Source organism: Colossoma macropomum, unplaced genomic scaffold (assembly GCF_904425465.1).
Source record: "Colossoma macropomum unplaced genomic scaffold, Colossoma_macropomum, whole genome shotgun sequence".
NCBI lineage: Eukaryota > Metazoa > Chordata > Actinopteri > Characiformes > Serrasalmidae > Colossoma > Colossoma macropomum.
The window spans coordinates 32,980,111-33,006,637 of record NW_023494802.1 but is presented as its reverse complement, the minus strand read 5'-3'; the positions used below and the strand labels follow the sequence as shown (position 1 = coordinate 33,006,637).

General features: G+C 39.3%; 1 protein-coding gene across 1 annotated transcript in view; it reads left to right on the top strand.

Moving 5' to 3' along the window:
* The window catches only part of hspg2 (heparan sulfate proteoglycan 2), a 185,127-nt gene that overhangs the window by 146,632 nt on the left and 11,968 nt on the right, over positions 1 to 26,527 (top strand). The window contains exons 60-80 of the mRNA XM_036591441.1: positions 1,234 to 1,429; positions 1,753 to 1,932; positions 2,558 to 2,818; positions 2,935 to 3,097; positions 3,428 to 3,525; positions 3,674 to 3,940; positions 4,764 to 4,876; positions 5,424 to 5,571; positions 7,340 to 7,456; positions 8,959 to 8,976; positions 11,019 to 11,103; positions 12,456 to 12,600; positions 12,719 to 12,821; positions 14,133 to 14,242; positions 14,426 to 14,534; positions 16,353 to 16,451; positions 16,537 to 16,758; positions 17,873 to 18,117; positions 19,133 to 19,304; positions 20,388 to 20,510; positions 23,520 to 23,576. Of these exons, the coding sequence (XP_036447334.1) occupies positions 1,234 to 1,429; positions 1,753 to 1,932; positions 2,558 to 2,818; positions 2,935 to 3,097; positions 3,428 to 3,525; positions 3,674 to 3,940; positions 4,764 to 4,876; positions 5,424 to 5,571; positions 7,340 to 7,456; positions 8,959 to 8,976; positions 11,019 to 11,103; positions 12,456 to 12,600; positions 12,719 to 12,821; positions 14,133 to 14,242; positions 14,426 to 14,534; positions 16,353 to 16,451; positions 16,537 to 16,758; positions 17,873 to 18,117; positions 19,133 to 19,304; positions 20,388 to 20,510; positions 23,520 to 23,576 (3,031 nt within the window). The remainder of the gene's footprint in view (positions 1 to 1,233; positions 1,430 to 1,752; positions 1,933 to 2,557; positions 2,819 to 2,934; positions 3,098 to 3,427; positions 3,526 to 3,673; positions 3,941 to 4,763; positions 4,877 to 5,423; positions 5,572 to 7,339; positions 7,457 to 8,958; positions 8,977 to 11,018; positions 11,104 to 12,455; positions 12,601 to 12,718; positions 12,822 to 14,132; positions 14,243 to 14,425; positions 14,535 to 16,352; positions 16,452 to 16,536; positions 16,759 to 17,872; positions 18,118 to 19,132; positions 19,305 to 20,387; positions 20,511 to 23,519; positions 23,577 to 26,527) is intronic.

The window sequence follows — 26,527 nt, the reverse complement described above, 5'->3', positions numbered from 1 at the left end:
CTTAAATAATTATTGAAATGCAGAATTACATGAATAATTACATAGTTAGTTATTGAATTAATTAAGTCTACGTTAGACAAAAGCATAAAAAATATAAAGAATCATTTAAAAATAATAATATAACTGGTCCTTTAGCTATATACAAATATGCAGAAGTGCAAATTTGGTCTGACAAGCCTGGTGGGCTACAGTTTACATGCAGCAGTTCATAGTTCAAGTAGTACACCTAGAATTGTTGTTGTATTTATTATATCCAATGTTTATATGTCAAAATTAAAAGACAAAAACAAATTATATTATTAACAGGAATAATAATGGTATGGGTTTTTGATATTTGACATATTTATTAAAGATATTAAATTTAATTGACAATTACAGTGGCATTTTTTCTGTTGAATGTCACTGAAATTCTTAAAAATTTGAACCAATGTACACATTTAAATCAAGTCCATTCAAAGCAACACTTCTTGTAACACTTCATTGTAGATGAAATGTTTTGTTGATGCTACCTATGTTTAGCTTACATTTAACTAGATGTCTACTGAATTCACCTTATTTTTGCATGACCCTGGTTCTAACCTTAATCTTAACCCCAACCCAAAGCCTAAACCTAACCCAAAACCTGGTGTTAACCCTTCTTTGAATCATAACCCTGCCCATAACACTGGTTTCATTAGATAGTTTGTTGACATTTGAACATCTATAGATAATTTATTGGGGGCTATACAAAATAGTGGGACCACACCTTTTTCAGTGTAGACAGTAATCACATAATGCCGATGCAAATAAGGTAGTAAATTCAGCTGTTAGCTTAGCTGCTTGGCTAAGTGCTGCTGCACACTGACAGAGGCTTTTTAAGTGTGCATGTGGAGAATCTATACTCCAACAGCGACTCTGTTTTAGTTTGCAGTGGCAGCACAATATCATGTGTGCTGTGTGAGATTTATGCTAAAGTTGCACTTAAAAATAAACATACTTTTTGACAACGATTTCCCTCCAGAATTATCTTTTGTAATTTCAAAAAGTGGTGAGGGGTGTGTACAATAACGCCCCCCCCCATAAAAAAAACCCAATCACCACCACCCTCAAACCAGCCACCAACCACCAGCCAATTTTTTTCCAGTGCAAACTATTATTTTTCTGAGTGCAATATTATTAAACAATATGCAAGATAAAAAAAAAACATCTGGGAAATAAGTTAATCAGAGGGAGTTGCTGTCTTCTGTTCCTCAGATCCTGGTTGCACGGCCTGAGGATAGCGGTACGTACGTTTGCACAGCACAGAACAACCAGGGCACAACAGAGACCCGGATCGAGGTGATCGTGGCAGGTGGACCTGAGGTACCCACTGTGCCTCGTGTCAGCGTGCGAGAGCCTCTGATGATTGTAGTAGAGGGAGCAACCACCACCCTGCACTGTGATGCTCAAGGTAAGTGTCTGGTGTTGCACTGTATTGAAAGTCAGGGTGAGTGATGTGGCAAAAATATCATGTCATGTTACTCAAAGACATTTTCATTACACACAATATTTTGACATGCAGACACAATGCACAGGTACTGCCACATTGGAAAACAGCACTTCACATACTGTTCTGCACTATATCCAGTTAAACAGGACTAATTAAATATTTTCAGTGAAACATGCCGTTGGGAGGTGCTCTCTAAGAACTTGAAGATATCAACAGCATATTGTGTGTCATGATAAAAAAAATTATCACGGTAATGGAAACATTATCATGTCTGTTGTTCCTAGGATTCCCAAAGCCCACAGTCACTTGGTCTAAGCTACGTGCTCCTCTCCCCTGGAGACACAAGATAGTCAATGGCAGTCTGGTGCTGCCCAGTGTGGGACGACAGGACTCTGGACAGTACATCTGCAATGCCACCAATCACATGGGCACCAGTGAAGCCACCATCATGCTGGATGTAGAGAGTGAGTTCAGAATTTCTTTTTAAACTCTGCACTGAAAAGTTCAAAGTTTGACAGAGAAAACGTTTATTTCACATATGTCACATTTTTGTTTTATTTTTTAACCCCTTAAATAACCCATTAAATAACCCCTTTAGGCTAATTATTTAGTGTCTGAAGACATTTAGTCATTTGAAACTAATGTATAGGGCTTGGACTACTCATCAATTTATCAGTAATTATTGAGAGCAGCCATGAAATAAAGTTGAATTTATTGCCTCTTTCTTTCCAATTTTGTATGCAGAGACCTAATTCTTAAATCTTTTTAATTATATTCTAATGTTTAGCCCCTGTAAAGTCTTTTAACACTGAGTAGATTTTTAATGATTTAATGCTCTAAAACCTTCACATCAAGTCCAATGTGACTTTTTTGTCTATAAAACTCTGATCGGTATAAAAAGACCTTTCAACTTTGTTGGCTCCTCTGGCACAAATGAAAAACATAACTGAATATGTAAGTTATGTAGGTCTGAGAGTGTACAATACTGGCCCTCACAGTTTAAGCAGTTACATATAGGGCTGTTCCATTCTAATGCTTTTCTGACTTTACACCCCTGCTCTAACCGGAATGTGTGTGGTTCTGTTTTAGCCCCACCATACACCACCACACTGCCCGATGACATGGCTGTGCGAGTGGGAGAGGTCATTAGATTGCAGTGCCTGGCTCATGGCACCCCACCCCTGCGGTATGAGTGGAGCAAAGTGGACGGCAGTCTGCCCGCCACGGCCGAGCAGCAGGGAGGTGACCTGCAGATCAATCTGGCTTCCCCCAGTGATGCCGGCACCTATAAGTGTGTGGCCAGCAACAAAGTTGGCCGCAGTGAGGCGCTGGCTAAAGTGTCTGTGAGATGTGAGTAGTTCAGAAATGTCATGTGCCTGGAATGTGACCTGACTCAAGTGAAATACTACTACTAATAATAATAATAATGATAGAAAGTCTGGAGTTATAATCTCTCTTGTGGTCAGCACCCCTGTCGGTGCGCGTCTCCCCTCAGGTGGATGTGAAGGCTCTGGGCAGCGCAGTGGAGTTCACCTGCTCGGCTAATGGAGGCCCAGAGATCAAACTGGAGTGGCTAAAGGAAGGAGGAGCCCTGCCGCCCAATCACCACGTCAAAGATGGAGTTCTAAGGTGAGCAAAAGCAGATATCATTTCCAGTTAATTTCTTCTTGAGACATTTCAAAATGGGCAGACAGCCTTATTTTCATGTTGATACTTCAAAACGTACCTTCCGTGTTCAAAACAAAGGTCAACAATGCAGTGGAGGTAATGCATGTTACGGGAGCAGGTTGTGTACAGGTCATGTCACCCCTATTTTACATGGTAAAAGATTGAAATACAGTTTTAAGGTTCTCTGTTGTGAACATAACCTTTTAGACCAGGTCATATTCTGAATGTGTTTTTTAGTTTTAAATTGAGCCTCAAGTCCTTCCTAATTTTAATCTCTGGCATTTACCGCAGGATCGAGAACCTTGAGAAGAGCAACGAAGGCATCTACATCTGCAGAGCCACCAGCGTGTACGGACAGGCCCAGGACAGTGCCAAACTCACCATTCAAGGTCTGCCAACTGCACTGCTTATCATGGTCGCTCTTTAAACCCTTTTGAAAGTTCATGCCACAGCGTTTTTTGGTGTATTGGATGTGTAATTGGCCCCCAGCTGTCCCACTCTGACTGGCCGGTCCTTGTGTGTCTCTGTGTGCTGCAGCCCTTCCCAAAGTTATGATCAACGTGCGCACGTCAGTGCAGACGGTCATGGTGGGCAACTCGGTGGAGTTTGAGTGCCAGGCCATTGGCGAACCCAAGCCCACGGTGCGCTGGAGCAAGGTTGGGGGCTCGCTGCCCGATCACGTGCAGGTGAAGGGGGGCATGCTGAGGATCGAGCAGGTGACAGAGGCTGATGCCGGACAGTACCGCTGCACCGCCACCAACGACGTGGGCTCTGTGCAGTCCACTGTGGTGCTCAACATCCAGTGTACGTGCACATGTTCCGCAACAGTTTACTCAGCCTTACACACGCTGCCTGGGAAAAGTTTGGGGACACCCCAAGGTTCTCTTTTGAATTCTCTTAAAGGTGTTCATATCTTGAAAAAATCATTTTCTAAGTTTTTCTAAAAAAATTCCTACGTTTTTCTAAAAAACCTCTACCTGCGCAGAACCTTTATTTCTAATAGTGAATTCAGCAAATGAACAGTAATTGTGCATTAAAATGTGCAGAAGTGTGTGAACATATTTTCACTAAATAAAAGAAAATAAACAAAACATGGCATTTGACCAAGAGCGCCCAAACGTTTGCATACAACGAAATTTGAAAGTCATTGTTTTTTGGGGATGTCCCAAAAAATGGTGTATTTACATATACCTGCCTATTCAACCAACAGTGTCTACTCACTGATGTTGTAAGAAATGTTTTAGCCTGAAGTGCTTTCTGACAGAGGCACAATACAGGGCAACCAATTAGATCAGAGGTCATACATTTTTACATATTTTTTGGTTTACATATATCAGTCTCTTAAGCAAATTCAGCATGTGTAGTTCTAAGAACTAAGAAAGGTTAGAAAATGGACATGCAGAAGTAAATTATGCCTGTTTTTATAAAGTGGACCTGAGGGGGAAAATACTAGTTACGATATAATTCAAGACGAGAAGAAATGTCGAATACTGGCACTTTAAACTCTCCCTGTTCATAATAACTTTGTGCACTAAATTAAGCACAAAATGCATAAATGGACGCTTGTTTGTTAGTCTGTAATTTTGCTGTTGGTTCTCACTTTATGAACCTTGTGTCTGTTTTAAAGCTTTGCCGCAAATTGCTGCTCAGCCTGAGACGAAAGAAGTGACCGTTGGCTCCACTGCAGTGTTCCCCTGCATTGCGTCAGGATACCCTGTTCCAACCATTGCATGGTCCAAGGTAATCCTCGTTACCCAGGAACTTCAAACTCTAGTCATATTGAACACGTTTGCCTGATGCTTTGTTTTCTTAATGGGCCTAAAGAAAACTAAACTGTCACTTTTTTGACATAACTGGGTTTGAAATAAACATAATTCTGTTAACATTGTTGTTATTTTTAAACCATACAAAAAAGACAGACTTAAATATATCCACCTATTCAGCCTACCACAGTTTAGCCACGCCCACAAACGCTGACATTATAAGAAATGTTTTCGCTTAGACTGCTTTTTGAAAGAGGCAAAATACTGGGCATCCAATCAGAACACAGCTCATTTACATATATCAGTCTTAAAGGCACAGCAACAAAAACTAAGTTGAAAAAGAAAGTTGACATAAAATAAAAATACAAGGAAGTTGTATCATATGAAGTGATAGATTGGCAAAAAATCTAATTAACACAATTTTCCCCAAAATGTAGTGGTGTTTTGTTTATTTGATTCACACTCAGACCCCTCATCTTCTTACAAATGAAGACTCACTGTATCAATATCCTCCTCTCTTCTAGCTGGAAGGAGAGCTGGCGCCCAAGTGTGTGCAGGATGCCCATGTGCTGACCGTACCAGACGTCACCCATGAGGATGCTGGCACCTACGTGTGTACGGCATCCAACAAGCAGGGCAAAGTGCAGGCCTTTACCAAACTCAAAGTGCACGGTGAGTCATCCTCTCCAGCATTCAACTGCAGGAAAGAATACGTCAAAGCTGAAGCAATCTGTAATTACACTGGCAGATCAGTCGTCTGTAACCAGCTCTTCTGTAATTACTGTACATAGCTTCTTCAGACGTTATGCTTTAGTGAAATGCTTCAGTGTAGCACTGCTCTATAATTGTACCTCAGTGAAAGTAGTGCTTAAGTTTTGTGTGTGATTGTGTAATATGGCTGTAACACTGTGAGAGTCTGTGTGTATGTTTGTACACTCAGAAACACTTACGGCACTGTGCAGAAGTCAGAGACCCCCATTCGTTTATTTAATTTCCAGTCAGAAAGGTTGTTTAGTACAAGTTGTTCATTTTTCACTGTCAGAAAAAAAGAAAGTATATATTTAACAGAAAATTACTCAGAAGCCTCAACAACGAAATATAATATAGCAACAAAATCAAAGATATTTTTCCACATCTCCAAAGTTCAGTCAAATTTTCTGCTTCTCATGTTCCAAGTAATCCCAAACACAATCAGTGACATTGAGGTTTTGGGCTCTTAACGAAACCTGACAGCTACACATCAGAGTTTTCAGACTCATAGTGTTGAGTTGTCTTCTTTCAGTAGAAGGATGGACAGAAACACCTGTGAATGTTTTTAGATCTGAAGCGTGGAGCTGTTGGCCCTATCTTCAGAGATCGCGAATTTGATCCCTGGTGATGCTACAGCCCTCTGTGGCTGGAAGTCCAAGAGAGCACAATTGGCCTTGCTCTCTCTGGGTGGGTAGTATGGCCTTCCACCATCTCGCCCATCACTCAGTGCAGTGCTAGTCAGTGCAGGTGTCTGTTAGCTGACGTAACAGAACTGGCAGTTGGTGCTTTCCTAAGAGCGCGTTCAGCTGTCTAATGACGTTGTGTTAGCGGCAGTTAGAAAAGCTGTGGGGCGGTATCGTACGACTGGGGGAGTCCTAACTAGTGGATGGAATTTGATATCTCTAAATTGGAAAAAAAAAATTGGAAAAGAAAATTGGGAAAAAAAAATGACAATAGTAAATAATTACATACTCAGAAGGCATGCCCTTTACCAAGTTTTGACGCAATCGCAATCATCAGATTCATCCACTTGAGGAAGGGGTCCAAAGCACAACCGACATTACAAAATATTGTCCCACCCATTGCATGCAATTAGCACATTTCCACCAGAGGGGTCTCCATATCCCCAAAACATAGTGCAGTACTTTGCACAGTACTTTACCTCAATGCTCCACCTTGTTGATCTACAATTAGAGACTGTGACCTGCACAGTTTGTCTAAGCCATCCTTTAGCCCTTAATCAGTGGTTGGTTTCTGACCACAGAGCTGTTTTTGGATGGTGAACCACTCTTAACCTAGCAGTGACACTGATGTGTGTAAAAATCCTAATACTCCACCACACAAACTGCTTTGTTGAGAATGGTCCACCACCCAAACTGTATGTGGTCAACAATGGTCCTGTTGTCAGAAACTGGCCAATGATGAATGGTGTAGAAGTGGGCTGTTAAATTTCATGAGAATAGATGAGATACAGTGTGTAAATGTAGACCTGTATAGTTGACCTGTACAGCAGGTGTTTCTCTTAAAGTTTTCAGTGTGTTGATGTACAAGGTAGGTCTAATAAAGTGAAGACTGAGTTCATGCAGAATGCAACTGTCGCTACAGCAGTAATGCTGTGGTTTAAAGGCTGAAATGCAGATGCTGACTGCATTTGTCTCTTGTTGTAACTCTGCTGCTGTATGTTTTGCAGAGCGAGTGATGCCTTACTTCAGTCAGGAGCCTCTGTCCTACCTCACTCTGCCCACCATCAAAAACTCCTACAAAGCATTCAACGTCAAAATCACCTTTAGACCGGACAACGTTGACGGTAAGGAAGTCTCTCTATTAAATAAATCATTCAAAAATTAATCATTTAAAAGGCTTTAGTTCATTGCAGTTCTAATGCTGCCTTCATGAAGGCATTACATCATGATGGTAGATGATGACAAACCAGATGTTTCAGACTTTTCAAAGAAGCAGTGATGGAAAATTTTACCACTGCCAGCAGCAAACGGCAGCGATCAGTGGAGTGTTCTGTCAAGAGTTCAATTTTCCCAACTTTTGCTGTCAACCACAGTGGTGGAATAAACCGGGGTTGAGGTTTATTTTTTTATTTATGAAGCAGAGGCACTGAACGCTCATAGTTGAAGTCCAGGTACATCCTTTAATGTACAAAAAACAAGCTTCAGTGCACCATTAAAAACATTACTGTATGTTCAAATCACTTATAGGATAAAAAATGTACATGTAAACACAGCCTTTTGGAGAGATAAATCTGTGGCTTCACAATGATTCAGTTTCATTTGGATATTTCAGGGAATAATTCAATAGATCATGAAACGTCAGGTTTCACCGCAATTTCATTTAATTCAGTTACACAGTAGCATAATAGAGAAAAACAATACACCATACATTGTGGCACAATACACAGTTTGTTTTTTTTTCTGTTTTTTTTTTTTTACCTTTGAAAATAGCCAGAAGATTTTATTTTGGCCAACACATTAGTGCATTTGTTTCTTGACTCTTATTATAATTGATTATATTGGATTCAAATATTCCAAAATCTATACAGTTGAATCACTATCTTGATTGAATACATGAAGGCATTTTTATAGCACTACTTATTCGCACCATTTGATTAATTGTATTTTTATCATTATAGCGTTCAGTGATGCGTCAGTGATGACGAAACAGTTGAAATCGTTCACGCTGTAGACTTGCAAAGCAAACACACTCAGTTGATCAGTGCTACTGTTAACCCTTTAAATCCACCAATGCGTTTTGCTGGCACCTGTCCAACCCATCTTCTCAGCTTCAAAATTCAAAAACCGCACAAAAATGAATGCAAAATCATCACAATCAGCTGCACATATTCCTTCAGTCTACTCAGTCGTATGCAAATGTTTGGGCACCCCGGTCAAGAGACATGTTTTGTGGATTTTCTGACTGAGAAAAGAAGGATATATTATCAAACATTGTAATTTGATGGGGGTTGTTCAAACTTTTGCATGCGACTGTATCATGGTTGTGTAATTGTATAGCATAGTATCAGAGAGTAAACCCATTTGCATTTTATTGCATGTCACATCATGATCGCAATATCCAACCACTTTATCACACTTCATTTTTTGTCCAATAAGCTGTTGTCATTATTATTATTATTCTTATAAATGTGGAAGAGTTACACAAATAACATTTATGTGCCGTATGTAAACTGTATTCATGTAAAAAATAACAATGTTAGATAATTGATCTGTTAAATCAGTATTTTTCTGTGTGTAAACTCAATCTTTCTTTTGTTCTGCCCCGACTCGAACCTTTGGTTTGAAGGTCTCATTTTGTATGCCGGTGAGTCTGCGTGCTTGAGTGTGAGTGCAAGAGCACACTTGCTGTAAGAGCCCATTACAGTGCAGCAGAGCTTTCATAGGGGCGCTGGCTGCTTCTCAGTCCTACTCCTACTGTAAAACAGTCAAGCAAGTGTCCATACTAAGATTGCAAAGACATTTCCCACTGCTAGTGTACCTCAGCACAGAGAGTGCAGCATAGGTTCAAAACATGGCTTGTAAGGCATGAAGACAGCATCAAAGTCTGCCTCAGTGCATCCATGCTTATGCTTCAGTACATTGCCCTCGGATGCTGCATGTTGTTTGTTAAAATGAAGCATCGAAAGCTTTTAAGCCTTGTTTTTATACTTATTTATGGACGTCTTGCTGAAAGTGTAACGCAAATAAACTTGCATTATGGTGTCCATATAGTACTTGTTGAATACATAAGAAGTATGTTGCAAAGTTGGTATCTGAAGTATCCATGGCAGCTGCAATATACTTGATTCGCTCATTGCCATCTCTGTGCACTACTGCTATCATTTTATGCAGTAAATGTACATTTAAAAGAGCCTTAAAGACAGATACATAAACAGCAGCAGGTCTTATCGTGTCAGTACATACAGTCAGTTTAATAACAGTGTAATGCTTCTAAACTGTGGAGCTCATCACTCTTTATTAGGCAGTCAAACATACTGTAAGATAGACACCAGGAATATTTTGATGTGTTTTCTTCAGTGTATGTTCAGCAGTTTTTTTGGAAACACTGCAATGTTTCTAAATGATAAATTATATGCTGTAATTATTTCTTATCTGCATCAAGATTTGATCCCACCTTAGAAATATAAGGCATTCTGGAAGTTTTATTATAATTTTATTCAGTCTCAATGTTTTACAGCTTTCTTAGAAATGATGGAATCATCTACAGCTCTATGCATTATTTTGGATCTGAAATTTCTTTTTTCCTACCAATTAGTTGAAAGCTATGAAGTCGAAGGGTTGTAGCATCTTATTAGAATCACTTTAGAGATCAAAATTGGTTTTATATTATTGAAAACAGTGATTCCAAACTTCCAAACTTTTGAACAGTAGTAAGTAGTAGTAGTAGTTTTGGTTTTATTAGGCTGTTATTTGTCTTTTTATTCTTAGATATAACACAGAACATACAAGCATTTGTACTTATGGCTTTCTATACATGTTATTTGTAACAAATCTAAACAAAACCTTGTATCTCCAAGTAGTAACTTTACAGGAGAAGTGAAAAACATTCTTAATATTAAATGTAAGTAAAATAACAATTTTATTCCAAATAATAGAGCATTACATATGAAATTTTAACACAATGTAAGAAACGACAGCAATTATATATAAATATTATTCATTAGTCTATGGTTATGGTTAATATATGGTACAGTGGTGACACCTTACACCCTTAAAAAAAGGTTCGTTAAGGGTTCTTTATTAAAGGCAATGGTTCTATATAGAAGGGCGACAACTCAAAGGACCATGTGAATGCATGAATGGCTAAATGTTTGCATGGTTAAATGGTTTTTCTCTGTGATGGAGAAACTATTTATTGATAGAGTATATAGAATAGAAATATTCTATATAGAAACTGTATTTTGATCTATAGAAAATGCCTTTTTTGCTAATAACAAGTCATCTGTAAATAAAGTTCATTTATTTTTATTATCAGTATTAATTAGGCAGGGCGAGTGCTCTAATATGCGCCACCCTCGAAGCCCACATCATGATACAAATGATCCTCTGCAGTGTGAGGTCAAAGATGAATTTCAGAATCAGAATGAGTGACCGGTGCACCTGTCTTGTGATCGTGGCTGAGGTTTGGCATGTGCCCTGGCATGTTGCTCATGCTAGCCGTGGCCGGCAAAGTGAGATGCTGCTCAGCTTCCACTCACACCCCCTCCCCCTCAGCTCAGACCCCCTCCAGCATGCTGCTCCACATTCCAGCTTAAAGAAAAGCTCAGCTCTGTCCTGACCAGTCAGGGCACAGCGGTCCGGCAGGGCGATGCATTTGCTCCTCTAATGCTTCTATTGCTCCCACAGGAATGATCCTCTATAACGGACAGAAGAAGACAATGGGAGCCGATTTCATTTCCTTTGGGCTGGTGGGCGGCCGTCCTGAGTTTAGGTGGGTTCAAATCACACGTGCTGCAGATCAGATCAAACGTGACAAGTTTTCAAAGTCCTTTTAAAGGAATAGTTTGGCACACATTTCACAGTTAGTCACATTTACACACATTTCCCTCTTGCCCTTAGTGTAGTCGATCTGGCAAAGATGTATTTCGTGTCAGTGCTCATATGTATGTATGTTAAGTAATCTGAAATAGACAATCTGACCCAATTTGAGACAAATGCAAGGGTTTTAGGCGTGCAGTTTGCACGATGCTTATTGATTATAAGCTGGATAAGGTTATGTCACAATTTCCTTGGCCACACTTCCTCAAGCTTGTCTTGTCTTCTTGTCTTGTTTTCTTAACTTTGCTCCCTTCTCATCAATAGACCATATTAAGAACTCCAGGTCTAAGCAGACTTCTCTGTGAGAAAAATAAATGACGTTTTTTGAAAATTGGCACTGTTGTACCCTGTGGTACATATACATGACCGAAAGCCTTTTTAAAGAGTCAAAATGCGAATGTTACTACATGCAGGCCAACACTGTTGTGCATTGAAATGACATCACAAGACTGGCAACTTCACCAAAATGCTCCACACAAACCAGCAAGCTTCACTAAATCTGGTAGTTAAGTTGCTTTTACTGTTTGCATACCTGTAATATAGTAGTGTTTTTATATAAGACTTTCATGCAACGTCATTTCAGTATGCAGGAGTGTTAGCTTATGTGTATGTAGCATTAGTCATATTTTGGCTACTTGAAAGCCTTGGAATTCAAAGGATCCTGTGACATTCTGGGTAAAAATGTATGTAGGACAAAGTGTATCAGGTTTGGAGCCTTCTTGTTTCCCCCCAAAAGGGGGCGATAGCTGCAATTTTTAAAAACCCAGCAGTTTCTAATGTGGGTACAGAATTATGCATGATTTTCAAGGTCTGTGTCACCTGCATGTTGTCTGTAACCCCTTCTTGTAATCATCACCCACAATGCCCCGCCATGCATTATTGTAGATTTTATGTTATATACCTTTTCTGTGTTTTTCTCTTTCTTTTGTTCTCCCTGTATTTGTCCAGTTTCCCCCTTGTTTGACCCCTTAGCTGTGCAATATAGATCCCGAACCCTCTGTATCTGCCTCGTCCTTTAATACAGACTTCAGTAAACTTTTAAATAACTCGCAAATACATCCTGCTTCCTCAGCTGTCTCTGCATTACAGGGGACAATCTGTGAAAATTCAGACTGTTTTCTGAAGTTGAAAGTCGTAACTGAGCTCATTTTCTCTTTTCCTCATACGACAAATATAGTACTCAAAACCTGTCAACTCCAAAAGACATTCTAAGCTTATTCCCAGCCTGGATTTTCTGTCCTAAAGGTTTGACGTGGGCTCAGGCATGGCCACTATCCGCTACCCCACAGCAATCAAGCTGGGCGAGTTCCACACAGTGCAGCTGTACCGCAACGGCACGCAGGGTTCTCTCATCGTGGACCAGGAGGCTCCCATCAACGGCAGCTCCCAGGTGCAGTGTTTCAGTGGTCGTGCCTTTCTCTTCCAGTGCTGTACGATGGATCGGCTGCCTTAAATGGCTGTGTCTTGTGGTGTAATTCAAATGCGGAACATCTGCTGCCTCTGTACAGGGGAAATTCCAAGGCCTGGATCTGAACGAGGAGCTGTTCGTAGGCGGCTATCCAAACTACAGCATGATCGCCAAAACCGCAGAGCTCAAGACCGGCTTTGTTGGTAAGAAATAAATCCACTGCTTATTTTTTAATAAAGATGTCTGCAGTGTCTCCTTCTGCTTTGTTTTTTTTTTGTCCTACTATGTAGACGTTGCTAAACCATCAGAGTTTACTTAACTCCAAGATAAACAGAGTCAGTTTAAACTCTAAGGGGTGAGTCTGTGAAAGCTCCAAGTGTTTAGAAATTAATTTTGCACTGATGATTTTTGCTTGATATTTTAATCCATTTAACTGTAAGGACCTGTATGTCAACCTACACTGCAATTCCTCAGTCATAACTACATTCTTCAAAAGTGTGTTTGAGTGTGATACCACAGTAGAACCACTTTTGGTTCCCTAGAGAACCATGTTTGAAAAAGAGATTCGTGAGTGTAGTAGTAAGAACATTTTAAAGGTTTTAAGGTTAGCACTGTGGTAGCACTTTATAACAACAGGCCCTCATAAACAGTGATTTAATCATTACCTACTTGTTTGTTAATGGCTGCTAATAATTGTATAATACTTGCATTAATAAATGGTACCGTGTGAATTATTAACAATTTATGTAGTGACATACCTTTTATTTTGTCAGTCAAAGTAAATCAGTTAATCAGTCTTAATTAATCAATTAGTTGGAATGGTAGAAACCTAATTAATTATAAATTGTTAATAATTATTTGATTATTTTATGGTTATAAATTATATAACTTACTTTGTTGCTTTAAAACACCCCATAATCATATATATGCTAACTAATTTGTAATTGACATCATTACTAATCATTATTAGGATCCGTATTAGAAAGTTGTTACTTTATATATAATAGTTATGAAAAGCGTTTTGAGTGCTGTAATAATTTGTATGTCAATAAGTAAATGGTTGATAATTACACATTAATTATTCTAACACAAATAATTGATACACAAGTAACAAATGCGTAGTTATCAATTATTTGTAATTGTAATTATCATTAAAAACGATTAGATAATGATTAAGTTGCTATTTATAGCAGTCTGTCATTATATTCTTTCTATAAACTTTACACGTGAATGTTCTTTAAACTTTAAAAGGGTTCTGCACATCCCTTCACATCTCTAAAGAACTGTCCATTGAAAGTTTTTTAGGGAACCAAAGGTGGTTCTTCTATGGAATCATATACAGAATCCTGGTTGGCACCTTTGTTGTTAAGAGTGCAGAGAACTTACATGCTAATTTCATAGTGGCAACTGAATAATTCATAGTAGTCATGCGTTTTAAGACTCGTTACTGAATAAGTCTGCGGTTTAAGTGGTATTTAAAATGCATTACCTGTTTTGTCCCTTATTTCTTCCAGGTTGCATTAGTCAGCTGATCATCCAAGGGGAAGAAATCATTTTTAAGGATCTTGACAGAAGCTCTACTGGTGTTACTAACTGCCCAACCTGCAAGGATCGCCCGTGTCAGGTTAGACCTACTGTGACCAAAAGCAAAGATCAAAATCAACTCATGGATGAATGATGTTATTTTAAAATTGAAGTATACTTATTACTTACCCACCATGCCTAGAGGAATGTTCTGCATTATGCATATTTTTGTGTCTATATGTTTGAAACTGTATGCTTAAAACTTTTTTTTTTCTTGTTCCAGAATGGCGGAATGTGTCACGACTCTGTGGCCAGTCTGTACAAGTGCAACTGTCCAAGAGGATTCAGTGGGAGCAACTGCCAGCATCAGTCCTCCCTGCACTGCCATCCAGGTGAGCTTTTCTGAAAGACGCTTACCTTATCGGTCCACTGTAGGTGTACAATTACAGACTGCAGCCTTTCTGCACAAATTATCATTCATGATCTTTTATTCACACTCTACCCCATTCATCATTGGTCAGTTTCCAACCACAGGACCTCTTTTGACCAGATATTATTTGAGTGGTGGACCTTTTTGACACACTGTGACACTGTAGGAGGGTAGTGTGTGGTACGAGTGTGCCAGTTGCTGGAGTTTTTATATACCTGCTAAGTCACTGCTAAGTTGAGAGTGGTCCAACACCCAAAAATATTGAGCCATGAGCGGATCTGTGGTCAGAAACTGATCAATGATGAACGGCTATAGCAGCATTGTTTGTTGTACAGTTTGCTAAATTTTTGTTGTCAGCTTCCAAGGCTGTTAACAATTACAGCCTAGCAGATAGCATAATGCAGACAATACACAAAGCTAAGGATCACTGGCAAAAATATAATGTTGCAATATTTGACAACATTTTCGTAATGCACAGTGCTTAAGTATCATTTCTTATTTAGTTGCTATCCAATATTTGGTAAGTTGTCACAGATAAAACACACCAACAATGTCAAAATTTTAAAAATCCTATCAAAAACTATAAATACAGTGATTTTTATTCAACATTTTACATACTTTTCTGTTCTAAATCCACACAAACAGGCCTAATTATGCCCTATTTGTAGTATACATGCAGTTGTTTAGTGTTCTAGAAATACTGATGATGGATCCTTAGAAAAGCGTATTGTGACTTATTTTTTCACAACATTGAATCATTGTATTGTCCACCTCTACACATAGCACAACCAAACATTCAAAATGGGCCCAAATTATATCACACATAGAGAGAATTAGCACTTTCTGAAACATCTACAGCATGCCATGTGCTACCCCGGGCACAGGAAGGACGCTGGAGGCAGAGTTGAAGGTCGCAGCAGCCATTTAACTTTATTTTTCTCTCCAAACAAACACAAAACAGCACAAAATGAAAGCTGCCCACTTTTCAGTGGCTTCTTACTAGACTCTGCTCTCGGGCTCGTCAATCGGGCATCGAACATGATGCAGCGGCCAGGAGGTGGGGCTCGGGACTTGCACGCGGTCCTCCACTCCCTCGCAGATTTCACCCTTTTCCCGGGGTCTTTGTAGGGTTTCGTCTGGGCTCAGAGTTTGGGCCCCGCCTTCCTGCTGCCTCTCGTGGCCGTCATCGGGGCCCAGGCGACAGGCGCATGCCACAATAACCAATTAAATAACCCTAATTCTAACCATAAGCCGACCAATCATAGCATCCATTCTATAAGGTGACAGCATATAACAAACACAACTTGCAACAAAGCCTCACACTTACCAATCTGTGCTAGCAGGGGGTATTAAATGTTTTTGTGGCTCAGCACTGATCACAAACCTTAATTTCATGCTTTGAGTGTATTTTTGTTCACTTGCCACACACAACATGTCACTACATGCGTGTATAATACTTGCGAAACATTTCTAACTTGCGACTGTTGTAAAAATAAAAGCTTTATCGAAATGTTGCACTGTATAGGTGTGTCTTCTATTATTATTATTATTATTATTATTATTATTATAGCACAATATAGACTGAATTATGCTGTTGTAAGAAGACAGATTTGCAGAGATTTGCTAAATGGTTAGGCATATGAAGATTTTCTGCAAAGGTGGTTCTACTGTTGATTCTCTTCTCTAATATACGAATCTCAATGGCTAACACAAACTATGCATGTCAACAGATGTGCTGCCATCCCTAAGTACATTATTTGTATTATTTGCTCATCTACAGAGGCATGTGGCCCAGATGCCACTTGCATCAACCGGCCAACAGGTACAGGCTACGACTGCCGCTGCCACCTCGGCAAGTTTGGAAACAAGTGTATGGATGGTAAGGAGTAGTATTTTTTCATTCTCACCAATATTGTTTTAAAGATTTAGCATAGATCTCACTAGCCTTGTGCTCACGTTCGCAGGCACACTGGTGACGACGCCTTTGTTTGACGGCGAAGAATCATACATTGCATATCCACCTCTTACCAACATTCACAACGACCTGCGCATCGACATGGAGTTCAAACCCATGGACACTGATGGCTTGATGTTCTTCAGCGGAGGGAAGAAGATGAAAGTGGAGGACTTTGTTGCTCTCTCCATGGTGGACGGCCATGTAGAGTTCCGCTACGAGCTCGGCACAGGTAGGAGTGCAGTTCCACTGTTGATAGAAATAATTGCATACTTTTTATGCTCTTTTTTACAAAGTTAACCCCTTAAACTGTGAGTTTCACTTGTTATGACTTATTATTCAGTATCTACTGTAATTAAAGTAACTACTATAAAACTAATGAGTTTATTCAGTCATGGGAGTGTGGAATTAAACTGTTGCCCACACAAGGGCCCTTGCAGTTTATGGGGTTAAATCAATAGGGTTACATTATTGTTTCCTAAGTATTAACTATCCAAAACAGTTGGCCTGCATTTTAATGCACATTTTTGCCAAATTTTCAAAAATGTGCAGATACATTTGAAATCAGGGTCTTTAAATACTTACAGCTGAGCAGTGTTCCTTAGCTACAGTGTAAACAAACGTCTACGAACCTGTAACGGCCATAACACTCCAATCCCAGTGCAAATATAATACCAAAATGCAAAATATTTGGACACACAAACAAATGGGCAGAATGTTTTCAAGTGACAAATATATTTTAGGGCCCCCCCCGCCATTCAACTTTACAGGCACTTTCACATTTAGCTCTGGCTGCCCGTAGCCCAGTTTGAGCTGCTTTTGGACCTGCTAGTGCCAAACGCAATGAAGCAGAAGGCAAACAAATCCTTTTGCCACTTGCTTAAAAGCTCTAGTGGCTGGGACAAAGCTGAACCAGCATCTTGGTTGTGGCCATGCCAACGCCAGAGACAACAGTGATTGGTTGACTGAGTTCACCAACGAACAGTAGGTGAATAAAGTATTTTCACTGTCCCAAAAATTATGTTTGGTGTGCAGAATATCTTTAGCTATACATCTGTTCATATTCACTTACCAACATCTGAATAATTCAAGCTTGTTTTCAAAAGGCCTTAAGTCAGGATAGTCAAACTCATATCCTGGAGGGCCTCAGCACTGCAGATTATAATGCATAGTTTGTCATTTCATTGCTTTTATTGACCAATCTCAGCTCATGAAGGGTTTGGTAAAAAGCAAGGAGGATGCTGAACTCTTCAAAGATCCTCCAGGACTAGACTCTGACAGCCCTGTTGCAGGTGTTCCTTTAACCCAGGTGGTGCTTAATGCTGTGTGTTATTGTTCGTCTGCAGGCCAGGCGGTGCTGCGCAGTCAGGAGCCCTTGTCTCTGGGCCAGTGGCACAGGGTGGCCGCAGAGCGAGTGAACAAGGACGGCTCGCTGAAGGTGGACCACGCGAAGGAGATCAGGAGGTCATCGCCCGGCAAGGCGCAGGGCCTCAACATCCACACCCCCATGTACCTGGGCGGCGTGCCCTCCATGGACATTCTGCCCAAACCTGCCAACGTCAGCATGCTTTTTGATGGCTGCATTGGAGAGGTCAGCACTTTGCAGGCTATTGGTTCACAGATTTGGCATTAGTTTTACAAACTGCATTTAACATTTAGAACTCACAGTAGTGAAAGTTTATTGTATTATACATATATATTTTATATTACATTTGTTCTTATTTGAGGCTCATTGTAGAAAAATTCTGCTGAAAGTGTGAATTCTGAGCTTAGTCTGCACCATTTCTGTGTTTGGAGACAAAAACACCAAGCAGAGGAGATATTTTATTATAATTTAAATTTGATAAGAACACTGTAAAAAGTGATTCAGTGTTTTAACCTGATTGCTTCATAATAGTAAGATGGAGAACGAAAAAACTGTTTTTTACATTCTGTTGCTATATGTTATTTATTCAATGAACTGAACATTTTATGGCAAGTTAAAACAGTGAATTATGTATTGCAGTGAAGGTATGGTTGCGTGTAGTGTTGTTTTGTTAAAAAAAAAACTTTTTTTTTCTTTTATATAGCCAAAACAAAACAGATCTGAACCTGTCAATACAGAATGTAAATCAAGCGAAATATAATCGCTTAACTACGTAATTTATTATGAAATTACATTAATGCTAACATACATTACCAAACAACAGTAACAGTTAGAGACTGTGTCACTTTTTCTTTTCCAGCACTGTAACTTTGAGGGTCTGCATGTACCAAACTGATATTTTTTCTTTAAAACTGAAAAAGATTGAAGAAATAAAGGATTATTTCTAACATATTTATTTGCACTAAAATAAACATTTCTTTTGTAAAAAGATAAGAATATTTCTTTTTTACTATTTTTTTCTTTCAAATCATACTCTTTAACTGTTACCACACTACAGATTAAGTTAACCTGGCCGTCACTTTTAATAACCTTCAAATAATACGTTGCTAATGGAGGTTATGAATCTGTTTACTCACTGTTAGAAGTTACCTTAGAATATTCAGGTGGCTAAGTTACATTCTTTTGTAATTTGAAACAAATAAATCTTCATTAAAGTCATCTTTTTAAACTGTCCATCCAGGTATCCATCAATGGTAAGAAGGTGGACCTGTCCTACAGCTTCACAGAGAGCCAGGCCATCAGTCAGTGTAGGGACGAGAGCCCGTGTGACCGCAGGCCCTGTCAGAACGGCGGCAGCTGCATGCCCACCGCAGAGTATGAGTTCCAGTGCTTCTGCAGGGACGGTTATGAGGGTAAGCCTTTTTGTTCTGCTTTGTATCTGCACAGACGTGTTGCTGGAGCTCAGATTGTGGCAGTAGGTAATGGCTGAGGTGACGTTGCTCCAGTCAAAAAGTTTGGGTGCCCCGGTCAAATAACATGTTTTGTTGATTTTCTGAGTGTACATTAGTTAACACGTCCTCTACAGAGAACACACTTCTTCACATTTTAATACACGATTACTGTTTATTTGCTGAATTTAACATACTGGGGGGAGGTGAAGTGATAAAATATTGCTATGTATTGTTACTTTTTTCAGTGTGTGAAACGGCAAATAAATAGCAATTATGCACTAAAGTTTGCAGAAAAATGTAGTATTTCTGTTTGTTCACTGTAGAGGACATATTAACTTATTTTCACTTTGAAAGTAAACAAAACATGCAGTTTGACTGGGGGTGTCAAAGTTTTGAATACAACTGTATGAGTGAGAATTGCATTTGAAATTATTCTATTAAAGCACATAATATGATATGATTTTATTATTGCCAGTAACTGCAACTTCCTAATGATTTTGGGCTGTGAAATCATAAAAATAATTCATTGTGAATAATCACATTTTTTGTATTTGCGTTTTTTTGTTTTTGTTTTTTCCTGTAAAAGCAGTACATTGTGTTATAGCTGTATAAGTGAACAAAGTAAGCTTCATCAGGATGTATTACTTTCAGTAATTCAGTAACATTATTTTCATTGTATGAATGCAGCGTCCACATGAACCTGAACATGAAAATCACATGATTTCCAATTTTCATCACCGACGTTCAGTGCGAGCAACAGTGTCCGCATGTTCCAGTGACTCATTGTATCATATGTAGCATTCATACAGTTAATTGGACTGTCCATGATTGTAGCTTCTCGCTCTCATTCATAAAACTAATAGACTCTTATACAGTGGAGGCCCTCAAGGGGAGCTGGAGCTTCACTTTGTTGTTGCTTTTTGCTCGCTGATTTATGACTGTCCAGTCTATTCTGCTGAAGGTGCTGAAGGTGTCGTTTTAACAGCCATTTAAAAGCTGTACTTCATCAAGAGGGTTATAACTGTGGATTCTGTGTTGTTGCAGGAGAGCGCTGTGAGGTGGTGAAGGACACCTGCCTGGACTCCTCTCAGTGCCAGAATGGAGGCAGCTGTTTGGATAATCACTGTGTGTGTCCTGCAGGCTACGCAGGCCTGTTCTGTGAGGAAGGTTCGTTCTGTTCCATCTCCTGTTTCTCTTAGTCGCTACATTTTGGTTCTCAGCTCCAGTCCTGGGTGTCCTGCACTTTCATCATTCTCCCGCTCTAACAACCTGACTCTGCTCATGAAAGCTCAGTCTTTCACTGAAGAGTTGAATCATTGTGTCACAGCAGAAGAAACACAAAGCTGCTGGGCTGTAAGTCACCAGTGCTGGAACTGAAAACCTTGCATACTGAAGAAGTTGCTGCTGTATATACACTGCCCATAAAAGCTTTAGTGGCACTAAGCTTTACAAAATGTTTTAAATAAATGAGGACATTTCTTTGCCAATTTGCAGTAACTTAGCATATTAAACAGTTTTGGTATCTCCGTTTTCTTCTGCAAAATTAGAGAACTGACAAAAGCACTATTTTGGGAATAACGCCATTCCCCTTAAATTTTATTTCCTTGTTGTGATGTAAGCATTCATCAACACTCCTTTCAAGTTGGGATGCCCGATCCAGCTTTTTGGCTCCCTCATCTGATTTGAGTACTTTAATACAGAGTATCGGCAAAAACCAATCAAATTTTTTCACAGATACTAGAAAACACCAGTATGCATATGCTTATTAGCTGGGGTATACTAGACTGCCAAGAAATGCTACAGTATTGTGTCGCTCTGGAGTGGCCTGCCTTTTATAATGACTATTTTATAATGCGCCAAATATTTATTTATGATCCAATTTCACTGATCTGATGATTTGGCTACCAGTTACCTTTATTTAGAAGCAATTAATTCTTGATAAGTTTATAGTGGTGTAAATGCTAAACTGATAGCTTTTGTTTTTTGGTGGGCTACTTATGTGAAATAACTTTTGTATAGTGCTCTAAAGAGCCCTCCTTCTCTAGGGTTTACATTATTTCCTTTAACACTGGTATTTAATAAAAGTGACCAGTGCAAGCAGTAAGGCAGAACATTTCTGAGATAGTTTTGTTTTTAATCAGTCGTGACTCGTGAGTGAAAAATGCTGCAAAAAGAGTATTCTGTACATGTTTCTGTTGGCATGCTGTTCACAGCAAGCGGCAAAAAATAGATTTGAAGTGTAATAGCCACAAACTCACATTTTACAGGCCTGTGTTTTCACTAAAGGCATTGAGCTCAAATGCTGTCAAATCATTGACGCTGCAGATATTACTCATTTTGCTTTGTTAACATGATAATGCGCCTCACTGTTGCAGGTTGTGAATAATGACTATGGCACCCCTGTGACACTGGAGTAAATAGAGCACATGAAAGAAAGAAAGGATAGGTGGTGGGTTGGTTTTAATCCATTGAAGTACACTTGGATCAGCTATGATCATTATCCTTTGGGTTGATTTGGGACGTCCCTACTTTCAGGTGTCTAAACTACCTTTGGGCCAAAAGAGATTCAGTATGGACTTTGAACAACAACTTAAAAGAGATAACAGACAAATCATTACATAAGGAAAAATAATGAACATGAAGCTAAGTGTTGCAAAGTATTTGATGGGCAGTGCATGTATAGACTGTTTTTACGAACCTCAATTCTAAAACAGTTGGAGCAGTATGTGAAATGCAAATAAAAACAAAAAGCAGTGATTTAAAATACCACTTTGACCTGTATTTAAACTAAAACAGTACACAAACAAGATGTTTAATGTTTTACCATATCAACTTCGTTGTTTTTTGTAAATATTTTGCAAACATACATACAGATATATATAATTATAAAAACCGGCTTCTGTGATGGATATTATCACATGGGCTGGGAAACACTTTGACAAACTGTTGTCATTAAACACTGTCCATCACTACAGAAGCCAGCAACGTTCAGAAACACCACTGATGCTTTCAGTTTGTTAATGAAAATAATGGACATTGTGTTCACCAGGCCAAAGAAGAAAAGCGCAATCCACATTGTTAACAGTGTGAAGTTCAAAAGGAGAAGGTGTATTAGTGCACATCATGGGTAACTTGCAACTCTGTCAAAGCACCGTTAATGCTGAAATTTGGAATACCATATGCTGCCATCTAGGCAACGTCTTTTTTAGGGATGTCTATGCTTATTTCAACATGGCAATGCCAAGCCGCATCCTGCACGTGTTTCAGCAGCATGGCTATGTAATCAGACAGTGCAGCTAATGGACTGGCCTGCCTACAATCCAAACCTGTCTCCAACTGAAAATGTGTAGTGTATTACAGAGTGTAAAGGCAGCAAGTAAGGCCCTGTGCAGTTGCGCATTTGGAGACTTGAAAAACTGAACAATGTCAAAACAATCCCATTTTTAAAAGTAAGTTCATGAGCTAAAACATCGAAAATCATGTTTTCCACTGGTTTTAATTTAATGCAGATCAAACAGAATTTACTAGTCACTGCTTTTATTGGCATTTCACACTATCCCAACTTTTTGGAATTGAGGTTTGTACTTCACAGCCATGACTGTGTTTAGTGGCTCATCTCACCCTAAAAGCCTTCTTGTAGTGAGAAAAAGGCAGAAATGCAAAAGGGTCTCTCTAGGCTTTTTTATGAAAGTACACATACGTACACATCCTTCACAGAGAACACACTTCTGCACTTTTCAATGCACAATTACTATTTATTTGCTAATTTTATCATATTGGAAAAATAAAACACAATTTCGCCTGTGCAAAAGTCAGTCCAGTCCAGTATGTATACAAACCCAGCAAATAAATAGAAACTGTGCACTAAAAGAGGCAAGTTTGTAACTTGAAATTTTCAGTTAGAAAATCAGCAGAACACGTAAATTGACCAAGAATGTTCAAACTTTTGTCTACGACTGTATGCTACTAGCAAAGTTTCTCTGAAACTTTGAGTTTCGTGTCAGCTGAAGATCCACACATAAAACCCCATCCTCTTAGCAAGCCTTGTCCCACTCAGCTAAGCAAGACTCACAGCTCTCCTCAGAGCCCAGCTGCTGTGAGCCTGGGGGCCTAGCAGCGTCCAGCAGTAAGTTTAACTTACCCGTGCACTCACATGGCTGTATCCCACACATGCAGGACAGAAGGCGGTCCCCACTGAGGCAGCATGGAGTTTGGAGGGCAGCGAGGTTAATGGTACAGTATCCGTCCCGTCTGCCTGAGACACCACTAACCAGGAGAACGCTCTCACGGGCTCGTCCCATCTAACACCCCTCAAAAAAACACCCAACCATCAATGAAAGTTGTTATTTCAGGTGTCTGCTTACATGGCAATGCAATGCTTGTTATCTGTGATCTCCATGTCATTTGCTAGCACTCTCGGAGAGTAACGTCAAGCAGCCGTTACGCACTTTCTCCTGATTCTGAATGGCGCATGCATTTCGAAAGTGCATAACGCCTGCTTGACTTTGCCTCAGAAAGTGCTGGCAAATGCTGAATGAACTGTCACTTAGGCTCTGCTTCATGTAAACTGACCCCTGAAATAGAGTGTGTCCAAAAAAAAAAAGCTCTCGTCTGCACCTGACTCGTCACCGGGTCTTCTGTGAAATGTCAAACATACGGCTAAGCAAAGGGAGATCTATATCTTCACGTTCACATTCACTTTTTGCTGTGTAGTGCTGATTGAGGATTGAATTTAAAGGCTTGAACTGTACCATAGAGGAGTCAAGCAATGGTTTATATGCATCTACAGACTGTAAGATTCCCCATTTGCATCTTCTGAAGCATCTCTTTCTGCCTTTTACAGCAGCGCGTCCGTTTTCACATCCGTCTCTCCACCTGCTTGTTTCACTAGCACTTTCATCCACTTTCATCCATGTGGAAATGAGACGAACTTCTTTGTGGCGCGAGCGGTCAGATCCATTACTGATCCGTCACTAACTACTAAACATCAGTGACTTAAATAATACTCCAGCATGTTTCAGCTAATCTCTATCTGCTCTATCTGTGTTGTACTGTCAGTTAGCACAGACAATAATTTTGATGCATTTTTCTGTATGTAGACAAGAGCCAAAAACCTGTTGATTCAAAATATACTTTTAATCGAAGCCTTTGGGCATTTGCTGAATTCCATGAATAAATATTTATTAATCTTTATACTCTCTGATACAATACATGTCTTGCCAAAGCTGCTCCTAAAGAATTCGATTTTTCTAAATAACTACATTATTCAGTGGTTGAGAAGTAAACAAAGTCATTCAGAGTGCTTTGATGTGAAGTTGTATCACTGTAGTGAAACTTACCAAACCAGATTTCTTTACAGTGGTGATGATAGGAACCAGGGGTCAGTTTGTGTACAATGCAAACATATGCCATTTTGTTTACTATCCAAAACTGACAGTGAACCAGCACATCTTTTTTATATGTAATGCTGATGATGATACAATCATGGTAAATCTGAAAAAAGCAAATGCAAAGGTTAGGGCACCCCTGCGGTCAGGAGTTTTGCTTTGCCTTTCTGGTCAGCTTATAAGCTGTTCTATCTGAGAGCTTTCTTGGTCTTCCAGATCATGTTTTGACTTCCACAGTCCCCCGTAACTGCCATTTTTTAAACAACATTTCTGGCTGTGGAAATAATGAGATGGAAGCACTTTGACTTTTTTATAGCTTTACCTTTCATAGCTTCATTTTCAGATCCTTAGCCAGCTGCTTGGAGGAGCCGATAGTTGTTGAGCGTTAGCACAAGGTTTAAAGAGTCAGAGAATTAATTACACTCCTGGTTCTTAATGGCAGTTTTTGACCTATCTAAGCCACCTAGGGCTTCAACTAATGACCACTTTCGTAACTGATTAGTCGGTCCATTATGACTTCGGTTAATAATTAGTTGGGACCTGAAAAACTGCAGGTATTAGTTTGGCAGTGTTTCATTAAACAAATAAAAAAACCTGAACACAATAAAAAATACAAAACACCTACCGTCTTTTCTAATTCATGTTTTCTAAAAAGCTTTTATCAAAAGCACAGTAATATATAGTCTTCATTGCTCCTGAAACTATATTTTCGAAAGGTGCAGAAATAAAGGACAATCACAAAAAAATCTTACAGGGCAGTCCAAGTTAGGCTGGTTTTCTGTATTTCACCTCTAATGACAAAAAAAATTGAAAAAGCTTGTATGTGTTCAGTAACATCATGTAAGGAAATTCGATATTACAGATCACAGCAACAGTCCACTTATCAGCTGTGTCAGACACAGAGACCTAAAGCAGTTCATCACCCATAAAACAGCAGTAACCATGCGCAATGTCAGCGTTTTCAAATCTATACATTTTTACTGATAACGTGATTTGTTGCCAATGCCAATGTCAATTAAATGTTGCAGCCCTAAAGCAGTCCTAACAAGTGAACTAGGGTCTAACAAATTAATTAAGTTCCGAGGCTTTGCAACTCGAAGGGTGTCCAAACTTTTGCACATGCCACAATACTAATTTATCCCAAAAAAATTAATAAAAAAATAAAAAAATTAATAATAGCTGCATAGGTAGTTATACTTCTGCCTGAAGGATTCATACAGCAACTGCCCAGAGACTTCTATTATATTATATTTTCTTTTTTTAAATACACAAAAATGCTTTTGTGATCCATGGTATGATACGAATGCAGAAGATAGAGATTAGACTGAAAGCTAACTGGACTAGTCTGGTCAAACAGGTGAGCGTAGGGCCAAAGACTCGGTGGATAGTGTTAAGCATGAAGGAGTTGTGTTGGTAAGCATTGGACTGCCTGGGACTTCAAGACTTCTTTGAGCAGCTTGCTGGGAGTACTGGGAGAATGTCTTCTTTTTGGAGGAATGCCTCGTCTCTACCATTGTCACTTGTCAACTTTGTGTGTTGTTTATGTGCAAGTTAAGTGTCACTTATCTCGATTTACATGTTGATTTACAAATTTCTTTTTCTCGCCGATTAATTCAAACATGACAAGATCAGTGCTTATATTAACCATACAGATCACTGGAAATGCTCTCTTTGCTCTCTTTCGTCCTTTCATTAACAGACCTTCAGGTCATTCCATTGGTATCCACAGGATGGCAGTATAACAACAGATTTGCCTGACGGCCTTCAGTGTTGTGTAAACTGAAACTTGTGCTTCTG